At 41.2% G+C, this 25,897-nt stretch overlaps 1 protein-coding gene across 2 annotated transcripts in view; it reads right to left on the bottom strand.

Annotated features, from left to right (window-relative positions):
* Positions 1 to 25,897, bottom strand: part of CYFIP1 (cytoplasmic FMR1 interacting protein 1) — a 543,505-nt gene that overhangs the window by 112,809 nt on the left and 404,799 nt on the right. For both annotated transcript variants that reach the window (XM_053707734.1, XM_053707733.1), the window contains exon 26: positions 4,583 to 4,713. In XM_053707734.1, the coding sequence (XP_053563709.1) occupies positions 4,583 to 4,713 (131 nt within the window). The remainder of the gene's footprint in view (positions 1 to 4,582; positions 4,714 to 25,897) is intronic.

Here is a 25,897-nt window from a genome sequence, read left to right on the forward strand (position 1 = left end):
GACTCTCCTCATACAGAAGGAAATTTTCTGGTAAGCATAATTTATGTTTTCCTTCTTAATATGAGGAGAGTCCACGGCTTCATTCCTTACTTGTGGGAAACATACCCAAGCTCTAGAGGATACTGAATGAAACGGGAGGGTGAAAAGAGAGGCGGACCCTATTCTGAGAGCACCACAGCCTGCAAAACCTTTCTCCCAAAAGCTGCTTCAGCCGAAGCAAAAATGTCAAACTTGTAAAATTTTGAAAAGGTATGTAAGGAAGACCAGGTAGCCCCCCTACAAATCTGATCCTTAGAGGCCTCATTCTTGAAGGCCCAAGATGAAGCCACAGCGCTAGTTGAATTAGCCTTAATCCTCTGAGGAGGCTTATGTTCCGCTGTCTCATAAGCTAAGCGAATAATGCTCCTCAACCAAAAGGACAAGGAAGTGGACGAGCCTTTCTGCCCTTTACACTTCCCAGAATAGACCACAAACAAAGAAGAAGTCTGTCTAAACTCCTTTGTAGTCTGGAGATAGAACTTCAAGGCCCGAACCACATCCAAATTATGAAGTAACCGCTCCATCGAGGAAGAAGGATTAGGAAACAAGGAAGGAACCACAATCTCCTAAATGATGTTGCGATCTGAAATAACGTTAGGAAGAAAACCTACCCCAGTACGAAGAACAGCCTTATCCGCATGGAATACTAGGTAAGGGGGCTCACATTGCAAGGCAGCCATCTCAGATACTCTACGCGCTGAAGCAATAGCCAGTAGAAAAAGAACATTCCAAGACAGTAATTTAATGTCAACTACATGCATAGGCTCAAACGGAGCCTTCTTCAAAACTTTAAGAACAAGATTTAAATTCCAAGGAGGAGCGCTAGATCTAAACACAGGCCTGATTCTAGTCAGAGCCTGAACAAAAGACTGGACATCTGGAAGCTCAGCGACCCTTTTGTGCAGTAAAACAGATAGTACCGAAATCTGCCACTTAAGTGCACACAGTCCGTCACACTGTCACACAAGTAAGTCATCGGTGTGATAGTGTGATGATCGTGCAGTACAGCCATCATGTATATTTTTTATTGTGAGGCTTGGGGTTGTAACGGGTTGTATGTAACTTGTATAGTTGTATTGTAAGTTAATATACGGGACCGGGTAGTGGTGGTGGGTGCCTGCCCCCCCCCCCCCCCCTCTGCTTAAATTTGAAGTGCCTGTGTGTGTTGGAACTAGGAACTTGTGACGCAGTCTGATCCTCTTATTTGCTTAGTAAATGTATTTTGTGTATGACCCGGTCAGTGTTGTAAGTACTTACAACACTGACCAGGTCATACACCACAAAATACATTTATTAAGCAAAACTTGCAAGTTGCTGGCTATGCTATCTATGTTGTTCCACTTCCTAACTTCTCGGGCAGCTTAATAAATATATTTTAATGAGCAGCCATCTTGTGATTTAGTGCTGTGCTTATTTGCTTAATAAATGTATTTTGTGTTAGACAAGGTCAGTATTCTAACTTTTACTATTACTAAATATATTAAAATAAGAAATATATTTTAATGAGCAGCCATTTGGTGATTTTGTGCTTATTTGCTTAATAAATGTAACTTACAACACTGACCAGGTCATACACAAAATACATTTATTAAGCAAAACTTGCAAGTTGCTATGCTATGGTATGTTTGTTGAAAATCAGATCTAAATATGCTCATTAGCTACTGAGCATATTTAGATATTTTTTCCAACAAAGGATATCTGTTTTTCTTCATTCTTTTGATATCCTTTGTTGAAAAGCATATCTAAATACGCTCAGTATCTAATGAGCATATTTAGATACGAGTTTCTTCATTCTTTTGATATCCTTTGTTGAACAGCATATCTAAATATGCTCAGTAGCTTCAAAGGATATTTAGATATGCTTTTCAACAAAGGATATCAAAAGAATGAAGAAAATCTGATATCCTTTGTTGAAAATCATATCTAAATATGCTCAGTAGATACTGATTGGTGGCTGCATATAAATACCTCATGCGATTGGCTCGCCCACGTGCATTGCTATTTCTTCAACAAAGGATATCTAAAGAATGAAGGCATATCCGATTGCTAGTCACTGCCTCACCAGCCTCTGAAGTCACCGCACATCACTGCCTTAAGGCCTTAATTCTTTCCTGGATCTAATCGAGGGGACCCTCCACCTCGATCAACTCAGACAAGGAGTCGTAAGTAGCCACTCCAGCAACTGCCGCTGCCGGTTGAAACAAATATCCCGTATGCTGGAATATCTTTCTTAATTGAGTTTCCAGCTTCTTATCCATGGGCTCTTTAAACGACAAACTATCCTCAAGCGGGATAGTAGTGCGCTTAGAAACCTGGAATAATTTCTTAAAAGAAGGAGGGGAAAAAGAAGAACCAAGTCTTTCCCATTTATTCTTAATAATGTTCGCCATCTTTACGGAAAACGGGACAGTCTGTGGTACAACCTTGTCCTTGTAGACCTGATCTAATTTAGGAATTCAAGGTTATTCAGGTAATTTAGGTTCTGGAACCTCTAAAGTAGTCAAAATTTCCTTTAGCAGAAAGCGTAAGTGTTCAATCCTAAATCTAAAGTCTGGTTCCTCCACAGCTGGAGGCTTAGAGGCAGCAGATTCCGACCCAGAAAGAACATCCTCTGAAGTATCAGAGGTGTCTTCATCAGCGGACAATCTTGTATCAGATAAATCCAATAAGCTAGTAGATGACCCCTGGGAAGGATAGCAATATTTGACCTTTCGCTTTTGCTTAGCAGGGCGAGGTAAAGCACTGAAGGCGGCAGACACTGCCGTTTGCAACTGTTCAGTAAAGTCTGGCGGTAAAAGGGCCCCTCCAGGTGGATGATTAGGAGTGCTATGGGAAGCTGAATGTGTATTACGAGATGACTGTAGGGTGCGCACCTCACAGGACGGAGACTCCTCAGTACTAAATAGATTAGCTTTCTTTAAAATAATTACTTTATCAAGTCATGTGGAACATAATTAAACAGGCAGGTATACCGTGGCCTCCTTACAATATAGACGGGCATTAGATTTAGGTAAAAATATGAAACAATCTTAACGGAATGTATGCCGTGGAACAGAAACACAGCCTCTCAAGTTTGACAGTCTTGTAGCATCGCTCCTGACAAGGACAGTGAAACTTGTTGAAAATGATTGCTTAGGAGCTGTTAATATGAGTCTGGATGGGTTCGCAGAAAGACTCTCCCTGCATCTCTAGACCCTAACATTCATCAATGCTCTCACTGAGAGGCTGATAAAACTACTTAAAACTCCAGTCCCATTCCGAAGGGTAGATATCCTCCATAAGGAACTACTTTGTATCGGACACTTCTCTGCCAACCTCCTGTGACGAAAGGCAAAGAATGACTGGGGGATAAGGGAAGTGGGGGAGGTATTTAAAAGGGAAACACACATTTTTTATTTTGCGATTCAGATAGAGTATGCAATTTTAAGCCACTTTCTAATTTACTCCTATTATCAAATGTTCATTCTCTTGGTATCTTTATTTGAAATGCAAGAATGTAAGTTTAGATGCTGGCCAATTTTGGTGAACAACCTGGGTTGTTCTTGTTGATTGGTGGATAAATTCATCCACCAATAAACAAGTGCTGACCAGTGTCTGAACCAAAAATAGCTTAGATGCCTTCTTTTTCAAATAAAGATAGCAAGAGAAAGAAGAAAAATTCATAATAGGAGTAAATTAGAAAGTTGCTTAAAATTGCATGCTCCATCTGAATCACGGAAGAAAAAATTTGGGTTCAGTATACCTTTAAGCCTTTGGCTGGGGTGTCTTTGCCTCCTCCTGGTGGCCAGGTTCAGTATTTCCCACAAGTAAGGAATGAAGCCATGGACTCTCCTCATATTAATATGGAAAGTTGATTTCATGTCCCTTTTAAGTTTGAAATTTAAATGGGCAGTAGATTTTTTTCCTCATAAATTTCAAAGTTAGTTCAATTGTACTTCCCCCTGTATCATGCGACAGCCATAACCAATCACAAAAAGCATATACGTTATAAACTGTGAATTCTTGCACAAGCTCAGTAGGAGCTGGCGCATCATAAAGGTGCATATAAAGATACTCTGCATATTTTGATAATGGAAGTGAAATGGAACGTTGTTTAAAATTGGTGCTCTATTTGAATAATGACATTTTGACAGTTTTCCTTTACCAGATAAGAACGACAAAACTATGTACTTTATATTAGCCTAATGACCATGCCTAGGCCTAGCCTTGTCAGTTGAAGACTCAAACCCAGATAAGCTCCGCCAAATTAAGCAAATTGTCAGTGGAGTTTGGCTATTGTAAAACAATTCTAACACAATATGTTAATTTGTTTGAAAGATGTTTAGACTTGACTGATATTTTATTCTATAGCAAGACAAAAGAAATGTATTGTAATTACAAATTGTTTACAGTCCCTTTAAGGCTTAAAAGATAGCTTATAAAAGAGATAGTTTACAGCTAAACTGCTATGTTTTATCTTATAAAGATAATGGTAAGAAAACATAACCATGTCTTACTATATTTTATCATCTACAACAGAGACAAGCATGGATCCAGTACTTACCAAGCTTTGTTCTATGAGAAGACAGAAAAGAATTGCGTTGCCCACTTCCCGCAGGTTCTGAAAGCACACAGTCTTCAGCTCTGCATATTCTACTATGTCCTTAAGTTGGTGGTGGAAGAACTCCAGGATTCCTAAAATGTAAAGGGTTTAGAAAGTAGGTCAGCATATTTGTAATATCCAGAAAAATGAAATACTTGCTCAAGTGCCTGATTCCAATGTGGATTTAAACGCAATGACCTATTTATGTGGGGAGAGTTGATTCCATGAATGCCTGTAATGCAACCCAAGGAAGCAGAAGCTTTTATATACAGGTATCTTGGGGAGACTTTGGCAATATATTCAGTAAAAGGGAGTAAAATATTTCATGATCTCAAGCTTTAAGGGTAGTATGTTCAGGAGCAGTTCAGGGAAAAACTTCTTTACAGAAAGGATGACTCATTCATGGAACAAACTTGCAGCCAGGATGGTAAGGACAATGAATTAAAAAAAAAGCCTAAGAATCAAAGAGACAAATAAAATGTAAAAAGAAAATGCTGTAATGTGTAATTTATTGCAAAATAGCTTGGATAAAATACATAGTTAAACGCATAATTATATGCATTTGCAGATGTTAAAGTCAGCTCCAGAGCAGCAGTGTACTATAGGGAACTATTTGAACACAGTGAGCCAATTACAAAAGGCATGTGTGCTGCCTACCTCGGTATGTTTTTCAATAAAGAATATCAAGAAAACAAAGACACTTTTCAGTTTACTTTTATCAAATTTACTTATCTGAACCATGAAATAAAAGCAGTCTGGACCTTGGTTGTTATCTGCTTGTTGTTATCTGCTGTCAAAATCTACCGGTCATTAAAGGGACACTCAATTAAAATTAAACTTCATTATTCAGATAGAGCATGCTATTTTAACCCCTTAATGACCGCAGCACTTTTCCATTTTCTGTCCGTTTGGGACCAAGGCTATTTTTACATTTTTGCAGTGTGTGTTTAGCTGTAATTTTCTTCTTACTCATTTACTGTACCCACACATATTATATACCGTTTTTCTCGCCATTAAATGGACTTTCTAAAGATACCATTATTTTCATCATATCTTATAATTTACTATAAAAAAATTATAAAATATGAGGAAAAATTGAAAAAAAAAAACACTTTTTCTAACTTTGACCCCCAAAATCTGTTACACATCTACAACCACCAAAAAACACCCATGCTAAATAGTTTCTAAATTTTGTCCTGAGTTTAGAAATACCCAATGTTTACATCTTCTTTGCTTTTTTTGTAAGTTATAGGGCCATAAATACAAGTAGCACTTTGCTATTTCCAAACCATTTTTTTTTCAAAATTAGCGCTAGTTACATTAGAACACTGATATCTTTTAGGAATCTCTGAATATTCATTGACATGTATATATATTTTTTTAGTAGACAACCCAAAGTATTGATCTAGGCCCATTTTGGTATATTTCATGCCACCATTTCACCGCCAAATGCGATCAAATAAAAAAAATCGTTCACTTTTTCACAAATTTTTTCACAAACTTTAGGTTTCTCACTGAAATTATTTACAAATAGTTTGTGCAATTATGGCACAAATGGTTGTAAATTCTTCTCTGTGATCCCCTTTGTTCAGAAATAGCAGACATATATGGCTTTGGTGTTGCTTTTTGGTAATTAGAATGCCACTAAATGCCACTGCGCACCACACGTGTATTATGCCCTGCAGTGAATGGGTTAATTAGGGAGCATGTAGGGAGCTTGTAGGGTTAATTTTAGCTTTAGTGTAGTGTAGTAGACAACCCCAAGTATTGATCTAGGCCCATTTTGGTATATTTCATGCCACCATTTCACCGCCAAATGCGATCAAATTAAAAAAAACGTAAAAACAGAATTTATGTTTACCTGATAAATTTCTTTCTCCAACGGTGTGTCCGGTCCACGGCGTCATCCTTACTTGTGGGATATTCTCTTCCCCAACAGGAAATGGCAAAGAGCCCAGCAAAGCTGGTCACATGATCCCTCCTAGGCTCCGCCTACCCCAGTCATTCGACCGACGTTAAGGAGGAATATTAGCATAGGAGAAACCATATGGTACCGTGGTGACTGTAGTTAAAGAAAATAAATTATCAGACCTGATTAAAAAAACCAGGGCGGGCCGTGGACCGGACACACCGTTGGAGAAAGAAATTTATCAGGTAAACATAAATTCTGTTTTCTCCAACATAGGTGTGTCCGGTCCACGGCGTCATCCTTACTTGTGGGAACCAATACCAAAGCTTTAGGACACGGATGAAGGGAGGGAGCAAATCAGGTCACCTAAATGGAAGGCACCACGGCTTGCAAAACCTTTCTCCCAAAAATAGCCTCAGAAGAAGCAAAAGTATCAAACTTGTAAAATTTGGTAAAAGTGTGCAGTGAAGACCAAGTCGCTGCCCTACATATCTGATCAACAGAAGCCTCGTTCTTGAAGGCCCATGTGGAAGCCACAGCCCTAGTGGAATGAGCTGTGATTCTTTCGGGAGGCTGCCGTCCGGCAGTCTCGTAAGCCAATCTGATGATGCTTTTAATCCAAAAAGAGAGAGAGGTAGAAGTTGCTTTTTGACCTCTCCTTTTACCTGAATAAACAACAAACAAGGAAGATGTTTGTCTAAAATCCTTTGTAGCATCTAAATAGAATTTTAGAGCGCGAACAACATCCAAATTGTGCAACAAACGTTCCTTCTTTGAAACTGGTTTCGGACACAGAGAAGGCACGATAATCTCCTGGTTAATGTTTTTGTTAGAAACAACTTTCGGAAGAAAACCAGGTTTAGTACGTAAAACCACCTTATCTGCATGGAACACCAGATAAGGAGGGGAACACTGCAGAGCAGATAATTCTGAAACTCTTCTAGCAGAAGAAATTGCAACTAAAAACAAAACTTTCCAAGATAATAACTTAATATCAACGGAATGTAAGGGTTCAAACGGAACCCCCTGAAGAACTGAAAGAACTAAATTGAGACTCCAAGGAGGAGTCAAAGGTTTGTAAACAGGCTTAATTCTAACCAAAGCCTGAACAAAGGCTTGAACATCTGGCACAGCTGCCAGCTTTTTGTGAAGTAACACCGACAAGGCAGAAATCTGTCCCTTCAGGGAACTTGCCGATAATCCTTTTTCCAATCCTTCTTGAAGGAAGGATAGAATCCTAGGAATCTTAACCTTGTCCCAAGGGAATCCTTTAGATTCACACCAACAGATATATTTTTTCCAAATTTTGTGGTAAATCTTTCTAGTTACAGGCTTTCTGGCCTGAACAAGAGTATCGATAACAGAATCTGAGAAACCTCGCTTCGATAAAATCAAGCGTTCAATCTCCAGGCAGTCAGCTGGAGTGAAACCAGATTCGGATGTTCGAACGGACCCTGAACAAGAAGGTCTCGTCTCAAAGGTAGCTTCCAAGGTGGAGCCGATGACATATTCACCAGATCTGCATACCAAGTCCTGCGTGGCCACGCAGGAGCTATCAAGATCACCGACGCCCTCTCCTGATTGATCCTGGCTACCAGCCTGGGAATGAGAGGAAACGGCGGAAACACATAAGCTAGTTTGAAGGTCCAAGGTGCTACTAGTGCATCCACTAGAGCCGCCTTGGGATCCCTGGATCTGGACCCGTAACAGGGAACTTTGAAGTTCTGACGAGAGGCCATTAGATCCATGTCTGGAATGCCCCACAGCTGAGTGACTAGGGCAAAGATTTCCGGATGGAGTTCCCACTCCCCCGGATGCAATGTCTGACGACTCAGAAAATCCGCTTCCCAATTTTCCACTCCCGGGATGTGGATAGCAGACAGGTGGCAGGAGTGAGACTCCGCCCATAGAATAATCTTGGTCACTTCCTCCATCGCTAGGGAACTCCTTGTTCCCCCCTGATGGTTGATGTACGCAACAGTCGTCATGTTGTCTGATTGAAACCGTATGAACTTGGTCCTTGCTAGCTGAGGCCAAGCCTTGAGAGCATTGAATATCGCTCTCAGTTCCAGAATATTTATCGGTAGAAGAGATTCTTCCCGAGACCAAAGACCCTGAGTTTTCAGGGATCCCCAGACCGCGCCCCAGCCCGTCAGACTGGCGTCGGTCGTGACAATGACCCACTCTGGTCTGCGGAATGTCATCCCTTGTGACAGGTTGTCCAGGGACAGCCACCAACGGAGTGAGTCTCTGGTCCTCTGATTTACTTGTATCTTTGGAGACAAGTCTGTATAGTCCCCATTCCACTGACTGAGCATGCACAGTTGTAATGGTCTTAGATGAATGCGCGCAAAAGGAACTATGTCCATTGCCGCTACCATCAACCCGATCACTTCCATGCACTGAGCTACGGAAGGAAGAGGAACGGAATGAAGTATCCGACAAGAGTCCAGAAGCTTTGTTATTCTGGCCTCTGTTAGAAAAATCCTCATTTCTGAGGAATCTATAATTGTTCCCAAGAAGGGAACCCTTGTTGACGGGGATAGAGAACTCTTTTCCACGTTCACTTTCCAGCCGTGAGATCTGAGAAAGGCCAGGACGATGTCCGTGTGAGCCTTTGCTCGAGGGAGAGACGACGCTTGAATCAGAATGTCGTCCAGGTAGGGTACTACTGCAATGCCCCTTGGTCTTAGCACCGCTAGAAGGGACCCTAGTACCTTTGTGAAAATCCTTGGAGCAGTGGCTAATCCGAAAGGAAGCGCCACGAACTGGTAATGTTTGTCCAGGAATGCAAACCTTAGGAACCGATGATGTTCCTTGTGGATAGGAATATGTAGATACGCATCCTTTAAATCCACCGTGGTCATGAATTGACCTTCCTGGATGGAAGGAAGGATAGTTCGAATGGTTTCCATCTTGAACGATGGGACCTTGAGAAATTTGTTTAAGATCTTGAGATCTAGGATTGGTCTGAACGTTCCCTCTTTTTTGGGAACTATGAACAGATTGGAGTAGAACCCCATCCCTTGTTCTCTTAATGGAACAGGATGAATCACTCCCATTTTTAATAGGTCTTCTACACAATGTAAGAACGCCTGTCTTTTTATGTGGTCTGAAGACAACTGAGACCTGTGGAACCTCCCCCTTGGGGGAAGTCCCTTGAATTCCAGAAGATAACCCTGGGAGACTATTTCTAGCGCCCAAGGATCCAGAACATCTCTTGCCCAAGCCTGAGCGAAGAGAGAGAGTCTGCCCCCCACCAGATCCGGTCCCGGATCGGGGGCCAATATTTCATGCTGTCTTGGTAGCAGTGGCAGGTTTCTTGGCCTGCTTTCCCTTGTTCCAGCCTTGCATTGGTCTCCAAGCTGGCTTGGCCTGAGAAGTATTACCCTCTTGCTTAGAGGACGTAGCACCTTGGGCTGGTCCGTTTTTACGAAAGGGACGAAAATTAGGTCTATTTTTTGCCTTGAAAGGCCGATCCTGAGGAAGGGCGTGGCCCTTACCCCCAGTGATATCAGAGATAATCTCTTTCAAGTCAGGACCAAACAGCGTTTTCCCCTTGAAAGGAATGTTTAGTAGCTTGTTCTTGGAAGACGCATCAGCCGACCAAGATTTCAACCAAAGCGCTCTGCGCGCCACAATAGCAAACCCAGAATTCTTAGCCGCTAACTTAGCCAATTGCAAAGAGGCGTCTAGAGTGAAAGAATTAGCCAATTTGAGAGCATTGATTCTGTCCATAATCTCCTCATAAGGAGGAGAGTCACTATCGAGCACCTTAATCAGTTCATCAAACCAGAAATATGCGGCTGTAGTGACAGGGACAATGCATGAAATGGGTTGTAGAAGGTAACCCTGCTGAACAAACATCTTTTTAAGCAAACCTTCTAATTTTTTATCCATAGGATCTTTGAAAGCACAACTATCCTCTATGGGAATAGTGGTGCGCTTGTTTAAAGTAGAAACCGCTCCCTCGACCTTGGGGACTGACTGCCATAAGTCCTTTCTGGGGTCGACCATAGGAAACAATTTTTTAAATATGGGGGGAGGGACGAAAGGAATACCGGGCCTTTCCCATTCTTTATTAACAATGTCCGCCACCCGCTTGGGTATAGGAAAAGCTTCTGGGAGCCCCGGCACCTCTAGGAACTTGTCCATTTTACATAGTTTCTCTGGGATGACCAAATTTTCACAATCATCCAGAGTGGATAATACCTCCTTAAGCAAAATGCGGAGATGTTCCAATTTAAATTTAAATGTAATCACATCAGATTCAGCCTGCTGAGAAATGTTCCCTAAATCAGTAATTTCTCCCTCAGACAAAACCTCCCTGGCCCCCTCAGATTGGGTTAGGGGCCCTTCAGAGATATTAATATCAGCGTCGTCATGCTCTTCAGTAACTAAAACAGAGCATCCACGCTTACGCTGACAAGGGTTCATTTTGGCTAAAATGTTTTTGACAGAATTATCCATTACAGCCGTTAATTGTTGCATAGTAAGGAGTATTGGCGCGCTAGATGTACTAGGGGCCTCCTGAGTGGGCAAGACTCGTGTAGACGAAGGAGGGAATGATGCAGTACCATGCTTACTCCCCTCACTTGAGGAATCATCTTGGGCATCATTGTCATTATCACATAAATCACATTTATTTAAATGAATAGGAATTCTGGCTTCCCCACATTCAGAACACAGTCTATCTGGTAGTTCAGACATGTTAAACAGGCATAAACTTGATAAGAAAGTACAAAAAACGTTTTGAAATAAAACCGTTACTGTCACTTTAAATTTTAAACTGAACACACTTTATTACTGCAATTGCGAAAAAACATGAAGGAATTGTTCAAAATTCACCAAACTTTCACCACAGTGTCTTAAAGCCTTGAAAATATTGCACACCAATTTTTGAAGCTTTAACCCTTAAAATAACGGAACCGGAGCCGTTTTAAGCTTTAACCCCTTTACAGTCCCTGGTATCTGCTTTGCTGAGACCCAACCAAACCCAAAGGGGAATACGATACCAAATGACGCCTTCAGAAGTCTTTTATAAGTATCAGAGCTCCTCTCACATGCGACTGCATGCCATGCCTCTCAAAAACAAGTGCGCAACACCGGCGCGAAAATGAGACTCTGCCTATGCTTTGGGAAAGCCCCTAAAGAATAAGGTGTCTAAAACAGTGCCTGCCGATATTATTATATCAAAATACCCAGAATAAATGATTCCTCAAGGCTAAATAAGTGTTAATATCAATCGATTTAGCCCAAAAAAAGTCTACAGTCTAAATAAGCCCTTGTGAAGCCCTTATTTACAATCGTAATAAACATGGCTTACCGGATCCCATAGGGAAAATGACAGCTTCCAGCATTACATCGTCTTGTTAGAATGTGTCATACCTCAAGCAGCAAAGGACTGCAAACTGTTCCCCCAACTGAAGTTAATTGCTCTCAACAGTCCTGTGTGGAACAGCCATGGATTTTAGTTACGGTTGCTAAAATCATTTTCCTCATACAAACAGAATTCTTCATCTCTTTTCTGTTTCTGAGTAAATAGTACGTACCAGCACTATTTGAAAATAACAAACTCTTGATTGAATAATGAAAAACTACAGTTAAACACTAAAAAACTCTAAGCCATCTCCGTGGAGATGTTGCCTGTACAACGGCAAAGAGAATGGGGTAGGCGGAGCCTAGGAGGGATCATGTGACCAGCTTTGCTGGGCTCTTTGCCATTTCCTGTTGGGGAAGAGAATATCCCACAAGTAAGGATGACGCCGTGGACCGGACACACCTATGTTGGAGAAATTTTTCACAATTTTAGGTTTCTCACTGAAATCATTTACAAACAGCTTGTGCAGTTATGGCACAAATGGTTGTAAATGCTTCTCTGGGATCCCCTTTGTTCAGAAACAGCAGACATATATGGCTTTGGCGTTGCTTTTTGCTATTTAGAAGGCCGCTAAATGCCGCTGCGCATCACACGTGTATTATGGCTAGCAGTGAAGGGGTTAATTAGGTAGCTTGTAGGGAGCTTGCAGGGTTAATATTAGATTTAGTGTAGAGCTCAGCCTCCCACCTGAAACATCAGACCCCCTGATCCCTCCCAAACAGCTCTCTTCCCTCCCCCACCCCACAATTGTCCCCGCCATCTTAAGTACTGGCAGAAAGTCTGCCAGTACTAAAATAAAAGCTATATATTTTTTTTTTTAATGATTTTTTAAAGCATATTTACATATGCTGCTGTGTACTATCCCCCCTTAGCCCCCAACCTCACTGATCCCCCCCCCAAACAGCTCAATCCCCTCCCACTCTAACTTAATGGGCGCCATCTTGGGTACTGGCAGCTGTCTGCCAGTACCCAGTTTAGAAGAAAAAATTGTTTTTTTTTTTAATTTGTTTAAAGTTTCTGTAGTGTAGTTTCCCCACACACAAAACCAACCCCCCCACCCCTCCACGATCACTTTTTGTGCTTTTGCACAAACAAGATTAGGCAGGTTTTATTAAAAGATTTTCCGTAGTGTAGCGGTTCCCACCCGCTCCCGCCCCGTGCACGCGCCCGCCCGCCCGCCACCCTCCGTGCACGCGCGCGCGCCCGTGCGCGCCCCCGATGGTCCTGCCCCCGATCCCGCCCCCCTTGACGTCACGCGGCACACCGATGGCCGCCCACCCGCCTCCCAATTCGGCTCCCACCCACCAACGATACCGGCCATCGATGTCCGGTGCAGAGAGGGCCACAGAGTGGCTCTCTCTGCATCGGATGGCCATGTGAGGTTATTGCAGGATGCCTCCATATCGAGGCATCACTGCAATAACCGGAAAGCAGCTGGAAGCGAGCAGGATCGCTTCCAGCTGCTTTCCACACCGAGGACGTGCAGGGTACGTCCTCAGGCGTTAACTGCCTTTTTTTTGAGGGGTTAAACAACTTTCCAATTTACTTCCATTAACAAAATGTGCACAGTATTTTTATATTTAAACTTTTTGAGTCACCAGCTCCTACTGGCAAGAATATGTGTGTATGCATTTGTGAATGGCTGATGGCCGTCACATGGTACGTGTATGCATTTGTGATTGGCTGGTGGCTAACACATAGTACAGGGGGGGGTGGTAAAAGACAGCATTTTTAAAATTGTCAGAAAAAAAATCTACTACTCATTTGAAGTTCGGACTAAGTGCTATTGCATTGTCTTGTTATCTTGTATTTGTAGATTATGCACATCTACTGTGTTGACTGGTCCTTTAACATCCTATGCATCCTATTTACAAACAAAAACAAGCTTGCCTACCAATAAAACCACTGCACATACAAGTTATAACACTCCTAGGATTCCTTGCATTTCTCAGTGTCATATGTTCCTTCAATTTTCTTCTTGATAAATGCTTGCCCAACCCTTCGCAATGTAGCCCTTCTGTGCTTAAAAACACCACATGCATGAGCTTCCAGTAGACGTCTGGTGTATGATTTACGCTGTATATTAACAATCATGCTTGTTCTGTACAGAATGTATCTGGTGACATGAACAGGATTAGTACAAAGGATTAAGCCCTCAGCCCCATCACAAATCCTCTATGAAGGGCTCACACAACAGATGACACATCTTAGCTGTGTATCATTGCTTCCAGTAAAGCTAGCAAGGAGGATATAAGCCCTAAACATAATGCTATAACTTGTAATAAAGTTGTTAGATTGTGGTGCTCATGTTGCAGTATAAGAGAAAACATACAGAAATATCCTTTATTTTTGTGACTAAAAATTGTGTTAAAGTTAAAAGGGATGTTAAAGCAACTTAAATTGTGTATGTATAATATATATCTACATTTAGCCACTGCTCTGCAAAAACATAATTTATGCTTACCTGATCAATTTATTTCTCTTGTGATGTATCGAGTCCACGGATTCATCCTTACTTGTGGGATATTCTCCTCCTCTACAGGAAGTGGCAAAGAGAGCACCCACAGCAGAGCTGCCTATATAGCTCCCCACTTAGCTCCACCCCCCAGTCATTCGACCGAAGGCTAGGAAGAAAAAGGAGAAACCATAGGGTGCAGTGGTGACTGAAAGTTTTAAAATAAAAATATATATGCCTGTCTTAAAAAACAGGGTGGGCCGTGGACTCGATACATCACAAGAGAAATAAATTTATCAGGTAGCATAAATTATGTTTTCTCTTGTAAGATGTATCGAGTCCACGGATTCATCCTTACTTGTGGGATACCAATACCAAAGCTTTAGGACACGGATGAAGGGAGGGACAAGACAGGGACCTTAAACGGAAGGCACCACTGCTTGTAGAACCTTTCTCCCAAAAATTGCCTCAGAAGAAGCAAAAGTATCGAATTTGTAAAATTTGGAAAAAGTATGAAGGGAAGACTAAGTCGCCGCCTTACAAATCTGTTCAACAGAAGCCTCATTTTTAAAAGCCCATGTGGAAGCCACAGCTCTAGTAGAATGAGCAGTAATCCTTTCAGGAGGCTGCCGTCCAGCAGTCTCATAAGCCAAATGGATGATGCTTTTCAGCCAAAAGGAAAGAGGTAGCCGTAGCCCTTTGACCTCTCCGTTTACCAGAATAAACAACAAACAATGAAGATGTTTGACGGAAATATTTAGTTGCTTGTAAGTACAATTTTAAAGCACGAACCACATCAAGATGGTGTAACAGACGTTCCTTCTTAGATGAAGGATTAGGACACAAAGAAGGAACCACAATCTCTTGACTGATATTCTTATTAGAAACAACCTTAGGAAGAAACCCAGGTTTGGTACGTAAAACCACCTTATCTACATGGAAAACAAGGTAAGGGGAATCACATTGTAAAGCAGATAGCTCAGAAACTCTTCGAGCCGAAGAGATAGCTACTAAAAACAAAACTTTCCAAGATAGAAGCTTAATATCTATGGAATGCATAGGTTCAAACGGAACCCCTTGAAGAACTTTAAGAACTAAGTTTAGGCTCCATGGCGGAGCAACAGGTTTAAATACAGGCTTGATTCTGACCAAAGCCTGACTAAATGCTTTAACGTCTGGGACATCTGCCAGACGTTTGTGAAGTAGAATAGACAAAGCAGATATTTGTCCTTTTAGAGAACTAGCAGATAATCCCTTCTCCAAACCTTCTTGGAGAAAAGACCATATTCTAGGAATCCTAATCTTACTCCACGAGTAACCTTTGGATTTACACCAATAAAGATTTCTTTCATGTAATTAGCAAGAGTCCATGAGCTAGTGACGTATGGGATATACATTCCTACCAGGAGGGGCAAAGTTTCCCAAACCTTAAAATGCCTATAAATACACCCCTCACCACACCCACAATTCAGTTTTACAAACTTTGCCTCCGATGGAGGTGGTGAAGTAAGTTTGTGCTAGATTCTACGTTGATATGCGCTCCGCAGCAAGTTGGAGCCCGGTTTTCCTCTCAGCGTGCAGTGAATGTCAGAGGGATGTGAGGAGAGTATTGCCCCTTCTACGGGGTCTATTTCATAGGTTCTCTGTTATCGGTCGTAGAGATTCATCTCTTACCTCCCTTTTCAGATCGACGATATACTCTTATATATACCATTACCTCTGCTGATTCTCGTTTCAGTACTGGTTTGGCTTTCTACAAACATGTAGATGAGTTTCCTGGGGTAAGTAAATCTTATTTTCTGTGACACTCTAAGCTATGGTTGGGCACTTTGTTTATAAAGTTCTAAATATATGTATTCAAACATTTATTTGCCTTGACTCAGAATGTTCAACTTTCCTTATTTTTCAGACAGTCAGTTTCATATTTGGGATAATGCATTTGAATTAATCATTTTTTCTTACCTTCAAAAATTTGACTCTTTTTTCCCTGTGGGCTGTTAGGCTCGCGGGGGCTGAAAATGCTTCATTTTATTGCGTCATTCTTGGCGCGGACTTTTTTGGCGCAAAAATTCTTTTCCGTTTCCGGCGTCATACGTGTCGCCGGAAGTTGCGTCATTTTTTGACGTTATTTTGCGCCAAAAATGTCGGCGTTCCGGATGTGGCGTCATTTTTGGCGCCAAAAGCATTTAGGCGCCAAATAATGTGGGCGTCTTATTTGGCGCTAAAAAATAAGGGCGTCTCTTTTGTCTCCACATTATTTAAGCTACAAAAGCGTGAGACGTCTCAGCATTTTTCCTTAACGCAGAGCTGTCCCGCTTTCCTTGTAAACCAGGCAGTTTGGATAAAACCTCAGTGAGGGTTGTATTCATAACTGTGGCCATGTCTTGTAAAGTAAATGAATGTGACGCACTAGAGGTACTTGGCATCACTTGTGCGGGCGTTACTGGTTGTGACACTTGGGGAGAGCTAGATGGCGAACCCTCATTAACTTCTGACTGAGAATCATCTATTGCTCTATTTTTAAGTGCTAATATATGTTCTTTATAATTTATAGACATATCAGTACATTTGGGACACATTCTAAGAGGGGGTTCCACAATGGCTTCCAAACATATTGAACAAGGATTTTCCTTGGTATCAGACATGTTAAACAGGCTAGTAATGTAACAAGCAAGCTTGGAAAACACTGTAATCAAAGTAAATAACACTTCGAAATAAAACAGTACTGTGCCTTTAAGAGAAAAAAAGCTGCACAAGTTCTGCAAAACAGTGTAAAAAAGCAGTAAACTTAACGAAATTTTTACAGTAGTATCTTACAGCCTTAGTAACTTTGCACAACTATGCAAATAAACAATTAACCCCTAATGGCAAAACCGGATTGAAAAAAACGTCAAAACCGGTAAAAAAAAAGACTTTCAGCACCTTGCCACAGCTCTGCTGTGGCGTCTACCTGCCCTTCAGAACGATTTGTGGGGGAAAAAAACCTCCTTTACAACCCTCAAACACAGCAGGAACCTCTAGAGAAGCAGTTGGATGACTAAGGAAAAGAAACTGCGCAACTGATGCGCGAAAATAGGCCCCTCCCACCTCACTCGATGTTTTGAGGCCTATTAGAAAAACAACTGAGTGTCTTTTAATTAACCATGTGGGTTAAAAAACCCTAACACAAGCCACAATGACCCCTTTAGTCCCTTCAAAAAACGTTATCATTGCATCATTTACTGAACAAACAAAAAACTTTTTTTTCCTAACAGTGTCACCAGTAACAAATGAGCCCTTCAAGCAAGCTGAAATTCCTATCCAAGTATCTGAATACAGCTTAACCTTTACCCATGGGGATATTGCCAGCCTTTTCTAGAATAAACACAGTCTGTCTAGAAAAACATAGACTGAACATACCTCATATGCAGCTTAGCATGCAAACCGTTCCCCCAACTGAAGTTTTCCTGTACTCTTCAGCCCTTGTGAGAACAGCAGTGGATCTTAGTTACAAAGTGCTAAGATCATAATCCTCCTTGCAGAAATCTTCAACTCTTTTCTGCCAAAGAGTAAATAGTACACACCGGCACCATTTAAAATAACAAACTTTTGCTTGAGAAATAAAAAACTAAAATTTTTGTCACCACACTCGCTCTGCACTTCCTAGTTACTTAAAGTAGGCAAAGAGAATGACTGGGGGGTGGAACTTAGGGGGGAGCTATATAGGCAGCTCTGCTGTGGGTGCTCTCTTTGCCACTTCCTGTAGGGGAGGAGAATATCCCACAAGTAAGGATGAATCCGTGGACTCGATATATCTTACAAGAGAAAAATCTGCACACTAAATTCATGTCTTAAAACCATCATTTTATTTGCAAAATTTGAGTAGTATTGGTCAAGCAACCACTGTGTAAAAATAAAATGTATGCTTACCTGATAAATTAATTTCCTTTTTGGCAGTGTGAGTCCACGAGAACATTCATGACCAATGGGAATTACTCAACTTGGCCACCAAGAGGAGGCAAATACACTCCAAACAAAGCAATAAATAGCCCCACCACTTCCCCTACCCTCTCAGTAGTTCAAGCCGAGGATAAGGAAAAGTGAAGATAGATACAAGAAGTACAGAGGAGCCAACAACTGCCACCACTACACATTTTGCATTAGGGCGGGGTCGTGGACTCTCAATGCCAAGAAGGAAATTAATTTATCAGGTAAGTATAAATTTACATTTTCCATCTATTGGCAGTGAGAGTCCACGAGAGCATTCATAACCTATGGGAAACCAATACCCAAACTGTGGAGTTTACAAATATACGGGAGGGAAAAGTAGGGAAGGCAGTCCTAATCACTAGGCGCCATTGCTTGTAGAACCCTTCTCCCAAAAGATGACTCTGCTGAGGCAAAAACATCAAATCTATAGAACTTTGTGAAAGTGTGCAACAAAGACCATGATGCAGCCTTGCAAATCTGTTTGTTTCAAATGAGGCCTCATTCTTGAAGGCCCAGAAAGTAGATCACACACAAGTAGAATGTGCTGTGATTCATGAAGGGGTCTCCCGACTCGCCTCCTTGTAAGCCATGCAAATCAGACTTCACAACCAAAAGGAAAGAGTAACAGCTGAGGCCAACACAGCTTTATCTTGATGGATCACTAGGTATGGAGGATCAAACATTAAAACTGATAATGGACACTCTGCGAGCAGATGAAATAGCCAAAAAGAAAAAACTTTCCAAGTGAGTAACTTAATATCAACAGAATGCAGAAGCTCAAATGGTGCCCTCTGAAGAACCTTAAGAGCTAAATTTAGGCTCCATGGAATAGCAACAGCTTTGAAAACAGGTCTTATTCTGGTCAGAGCCTGAACAAACTAGTAAACATCTAGCAAACGAGCCAACTTCATATGACATAGAACAGAATGGGCAGAGATATGACCTCTAATAGAACTGGCCGAGAAGCCCTTCACCAGGTCCTCCTGGAGAAACTGTACACCAAGAAAAAACAATGCTGGACACACCAGTAAAGATAAAGTCTTCCAGACCTTGTAGAAGATGCGTCTGACGAAAAGGCTTGCTAGCCTGGATAAGAGTATCAATCACCTTGTCAGAGAAGCCTCTCTGAGCCAAGATCAACAATTCAATCTCCAGGCAGTCAGCAGGTCCTGACGAAGAGGCAACCGCAAGGAGGAGCAGACGATGGTCCCTAGGCCTGCGTACCAAGTCCTGCGTGGCCACGCAGGAGCTATCAGAATAGTTGGTATTCCCTACTGCTTGATCCGGATGACCACAGGAGAACAATCGGTGGAAATATATACATTAGGTTGAAATTCCACAAGACAGCTAAAGCGTCCACTAGCTTCCCCTGAGGATCCCTGGACCTCAAATCTTATTTTGGGAGCTTGGCATTGAAGCAGAAGCCATCAGATCTATCTCAGGAGCACCCATGTGCGTGTGATCTTCAGAAACACTTCCTGATTTAGGGACCACTCCCCTGAGTGAAGAATCTGCCTGCTCAGGAAATCCACTTGGGTTGTGTATAGCTGTAATTTGGCATTGTCGACTCTCCGCCCACAGCAGGATTCAGTACACCTCCTGCATCGGAGATGATCTCCGCTATAATAGGGGGTACAGGAAATACCTCTGGAGCCCTAGGCCAAAACACTGACTCAAGTCTGTGAACTTGATCCTTCAAGGTAGATAACATAATTTATGTAAGAACTTACCTGATAAATTAATTTCTTTCATATTAGCAAGAGTCCATGAGCTAGTGACGTATGGGATATACATTCCTACCAGGAGGGGCAAAGTTTCCCAAACCTCAAAATGCCTATAAATACACCCCTCACCACACCCACAATTCAGTTTAACGAATAGCCAAGAAGTGGGGTGATAAGAAAAAAAGTGCGAAAGCATATAAAATAAGGAATTGGAATAATTGTGCTTTATACAAAAAAATCATAACCACCACAAAAAAGGGCGGGCCTCATGGACTCTTGCTAATATGAAAGAAATGAATTTATCAGGTAAGTTCTTACATAAATTATGTTTTCTTTCATGTAATTAGCAAGAGTCCATGAGCTAGTGACGTATGGGATAATGACTACCCAAGATGTGGATCTTTCCACGCAAGAGTCACTAGAGAGGGAGGGATAAAATAAAGACAGCCAATTCCTGCTGAAAATAATCCACACCCAAAATAAAGTTTAATGAAAAACATAAACAGAAGATTCAAACTGAAACCGCTGCCTGAAGTACTTTTCTACCAAAAACTGCTTCAGAAGAAGAAAATACATCAAAATGGTAGAATTTAGTAAAAATATGCAAAGAGGACCAAGTTGCTGCTTTGCAAATCTGATCAATCGAAGCTTCATTCCTAAATGCCCAGGAAGTAGAAACTGACCTAGTAGAATGAGCTGTAATCCGTTGAGGCGGAGTTCTACCCGACTCGACATAGGCATGATGAATTAAAGATTTCAACCAAGATGCCAAAGAAATGGCAGAAGCTTTCTGGCCTTTTCTAGAACCGGAAAAGATAACAAATAGACTAGAAGTCTTTCGGAAAGACTTAGTAGCTTCAACATAATATTTCAAAGCTCTAACAACATCCAAAGAATGCAACGATTTCTCCTTAGAATTCTTAGGATTAGGACATAATGAAGGAACCACAATTTCCCTACTAATGTTGTTGGAATTCACAACTTTAGGTAAAAATTCAAAAGAAGTTCGCAACACCGCCTTATCCTGATGAAAAATCAGAAAAGGAGACTCACAAGAAAGAGCAGATAATTCAGAGACTCTTCTGGCAGAAGAGATCGCCAAAAGGAACAAAACTTTCCAAGAAAGTAATTTAATGTCCAATGAATGCATAGGTTCAAACGGAGGAGCTTGAAGAGCCCTCAGAACCAAATTCAAACTCCAAGGAGAAGAAATTGATTTAATGACAGGTTTTATACGAACCAAAGCTTGTACAAAACAATGAATATCAGGAAGATTAGCAATCTTTCTGTGAAACAGAACAGAAAGAGCAGAGATTTGTCCTTTCAAAGAACTTGCAGATAAACCTTTATCTAAACCATCCTGAAGAAACTGTAAAATTCTCGGAATTCTAAAAGAATGCCAAGAAAAATGATGAGAAAGACACCAAGAAATATAAGTCTTCCAGACTCTATAATATATCTCTCTGGATACAGATTTACGAGCCTGTAACATAGTAGTAATCACAGAGTCAGAGAAACCTCTCTGACCAATAATCAAGCGTTCAATCTCCATACCTTTAAATTTAAGGATTTGAGATCCTGATGGAAAAAAGGACCTTGCGACAGAAGGTCTGGTCTTAGCGGAAGAGTCCACGGATGGCAAGAAGCCATCCGGACAAGATCCGCATACCAAAACCTGTGAGGCCATGCCGGAGCTACCAGCAGAACAAACGAGCATTCCTTCAGAATCTTGGAGATTACTCTTGGAAGAAGAACTAGAGGCGGAAAGATATAGGGCAGGATGATACTTCCAAGGAAGTGATAATGCATCCCCTGCTTCCGCCTGAGGATCCCGGGATCTGGACAGATACCTGGGAAGTTTCTTGTTTAGATGAGATGCCATCAGATCTATTTCTGGAAGCTCCCACATTTGAACAATCTGAAGAAATACCTCTGGGTGAAGAGACCATTCGCCCGGATGCAACGTTTGGCGACTGAGATAATCCGCTTCCCAATTGTCTATACCTGGGATATGAACCGCAGATTAGACAGGAGCTGGATTCCGCCCAAACCAAAATTCGAGATACTTCTTTCATAGCCAGAGGACTGTGAGTCCCTCCTTGATGATTGATGTATGCCACAGTTGTGACATTGTCTGTCTGAAAACAAATGAACGATTCTCTCTTCAGAAGAGGCCAAGACTGAAGAGCTCTGAAAATTGCACGGAGTTCCAAAATATTGATCGGTAATCTCACCTCCTGAGATTCCCAAACTCCTTGTGCCGTCAGAGATCCCCACACAGCTCCCCAACCTGTGAGACTTGCATCTGTTGAAATTACAGTCCAGGTCGGAAGCACAAAAGAAGCCCCCTGAATTAAACGATGGTGATCTGTCCACCACAATAGAGAGTGTCGTACAATCGGTTTTAAAGATATTAATTGAGATATCTTTGTGTAATCCCTGCACCATTGATTCAGCATACAGAGCTGAAGAGGTCGCATGTTAAAACGAGCAAAGGGGATCGCGTCCGATGCAGCAGTCATAAGACCTAGAATTTCCATACATAAGGCTACCGAAGGGAAGGATTGTGACTGAAGGTTTCGACAAGCTGAAATCAATTTTAGACGTCTCTTGTCTGTCAAAGACAGAGTCATGGACACTGAATCTATCTGGAAACCCAGAAAAGTTACACTTGTCTGAGGAATCAATGAACTTTTTGGTGAATTGATCCTCCAACCATGATCTTGAAGAAACAACACAAGTCGATTCGTATGAGATTCTGCTAAATGTAAAGACTGAGCAAGTACCAAGATATCGTCCAAATAAGGAAATACCACAATACCCTGTTCTCTGATTACAGACAGAAGGGCACCGAGAACCTTTGTAAAAATTCTTGGAGCTGTAGCTAGGCCAAACGGCAGAGCCACAAACTGGTAATGCTTGTCCAGAAAAGAGAATCTCAGGAACTGATAATGATCTGGATGAATCGGAATATGCAGATATGCATCCTGTAAATCTATCGTGGACATATAATGCCCTTGCTGAACAAAAGGCAAGATAGTCCTTACAGTTACCATTTTGAACGTTGGTATCCTTACATAACGATTCAATATTTTTAGATCCAGAACTGGTCTGAAGGAATTCTCCTTCTTTGGTACAATGAAGAGATTTGAATAAAACCCCATCCCCTGTTCCAGAACTGGAACTGGCATAATTACTCCAGCCAACTCTAGATCTGAAACACAATTCAGAAATGCTTGAGCTTTCACTGGATTTACTGGGACACGGGAAAGAAAAAATCTCTTTGCAGGAGGTCTCATCTTGAAACTAATTCTGTACCCTTCTGAAACAATGTTCTGAATCCAAAGATTGTGAACAGAATTGATCCAAATTTCTTTGAAAAAACGTAACCTGCCCGCTACCAGCTGAGCTGGAATGAGGGCCGCACCTTCATGTGGACTTAGAAGCTGGCTTTGCTTTTCTAGAAGGCTTGGATTTATTCCAGACTGGAGATGGTTTCCAAACTGAAACTGCTCCTGAGGATGAAGGATCAGGCTTTTGTTCTTTGTTGAAACGAAAGGAACGAAAACGATTATTAGCCCTGTTTTTACCCTTAGATTTTTTATCCTGTGGTAAAAAAGTTCCTTTTCCACCAGTAACAGTTGAGATAATAGAATCCAACTGAGAACCAAATAATTTGTTACCCTGGAAAGAAATGGAAAGTAGAGATGATTTAGAAGCCATATCAGCATTCCAAGTATTAAGCCATAAAGCTCTTCTAGCTAGAATAGCTAGAGACATAAACCTGACATCAACTCTGATAATATCAAAAATGGCATCACAGATAAAATTATTAGCATGTTGAAGAAGAATAATAATATTATGAGAATCATGATCTGTTACTTGTTGCGCTAAAGTTTCCAACCAAAAAGTTGAAGCTGCAGCAACATCAGCCAATGATATAGCAGGTCTAAGAAGATTGAATTGAAGGTCTAAACAGGTGAATATATAATTAAATAAAATAAAGAGGAAAAGCCCGAGGAGTGCCACTATTCAATTTTGTGTGTGTTAAGTCTTAAGTTTCTGGTTTTCCAGAATTCAGAATAGTAGAGCACACAAACTACTCCACTTACAAACATGGAATCTACATTTGATGTAGACAGACTAACTAGACAAGCCAAGAGAAATGCAGATCTCAATGAGATCTTTGATGGAGATAACACCACAGGGAATGTCACTATAGCTACCACACTAGATGGGGCCCTTAAAGATATCCATAGAACTATGTACCGCCAAGACAAAGTATGGTGGAATCGTCACTTTTTTGAAAAGTACATTGAAAGAAAACTTATACCCAGAGGGCTGAGAATTCAGCTCTTCCCAGCTTTTGAGTTTAAAAACCCAGCCCTGACCACTGAATGGGAAGAGGCCCTATCAGAATGCTCTGCTAAATTGATGGGCATACTGGTAAAACACGATAAGTCTGAGTATGATTTACTAGAGACTAAAATCAAAGAACAAAATGAGGCTCTTAAAAAATTCCAACAACATAAAGACTTTAACCAACTATATAAGTCTTACCAACAAGAACTAGATAAATATGAACTAGAACTCAAAAGTGTAAAGCAGGGGAAACTCAATAGAGACATCAGTGACTTTAATAACAATAGAGTCTACAAATGGCGTAAAATTGGATTCTATAGAAACAGTAATAGGCATCCTAAGGTCAACATAATTGAAAGTGACATATCTGACACTGATGGGGAGGAAGGAAGTTCAAGTAATTTACAACCCAGCAATGATGACCCCCCCAACCCTACATCTACGATTACATCTAGAGCCACAAGCAGAAATAAAAGAAAGAATTTTTTAGATGTAGGAGAACAGGGAGGAGGACACGCAGAGGCAGGGGGCGCACACAAAAAACCAGCCAGAGGACGAACGAGATCACACAAAGACAATCAAGGGCCCTGGCGACCCCCGAGGAGGGAACACAGTCCCTTCTCACAGATTCGTCTGAATCATTAAGAGTAATAAATTTATCTAATATACCATTAAAAACAGAACACATGTCTGTACTTTCAAAAGGACTTTCCTTCTGCCCCTCGACAAATGTTGACAAATTTGAAACTATAAAAGATATTCATTTGTTCATTAGAAAATTGCTTTTAAAGAAACATTTCTCTCAAAATTCTAATCCTGATGGCTGGTCAGAAGATGAACTGAATAGCCTAAGAGATTTAGAGAATTTACTGACAGAATCTGAACCTAGGCCCCCCATTAAATGGAGAGATAAAATTAACAATAAATCGACTTTTGTACCAAAATTTATCAATGCCCCACAGATTGAAGTATTTAAAAATCTAGTATGTCGAGATATCACCTCTTTACCTATCTTACCCTCACAACAGAATATAACTTATAAAGAACATCTGGCCATTCAAGAGATGAGAGAATGGGACCAAGTTGTAATAAGAGGATCAGATAAGGGAGGGAACATTGTGATATGGCCGCTAGAATTATATTTAAAAGAGGCTGCAAAGCAATTAAAGGATAAATCATGTTACACCAAACTCCTATTCAACCCAATGGAAGGATACATGAAAATCTACTCCAATCTTATAAATAGAGCTTACAATGATGGAGTAATCACAATTAAAGAAAAGAAATTTCTGACGGTAGTTAACCCCAAAATTGCAACGTTCTATATGTTACCCAAGGTACATAAGAATGCAGAAACACCCCCAGGACGCCCGATAGTGTCAGGAATTGGATGCCTAACAGAGAAAGCCAGTGAATACATTGACCACAGGTTACGAGCTTACGTAGAAGAATTACCGTCATATGTTCAAGACACCAT

This window comes from Bombina bombina, chromosome 3, assembly GCF_027579735.1.
Source record: "Bombina bombina isolate aBomBom1 chromosome 3, aBomBom1.pri, whole genome shotgun sequence".
Classification (NCBI taxonomy): Eukaryota; Metazoa; Chordata; class Amphibia; order Anura; family Bombinatoridae; genus Bombina; species Bombina bombina.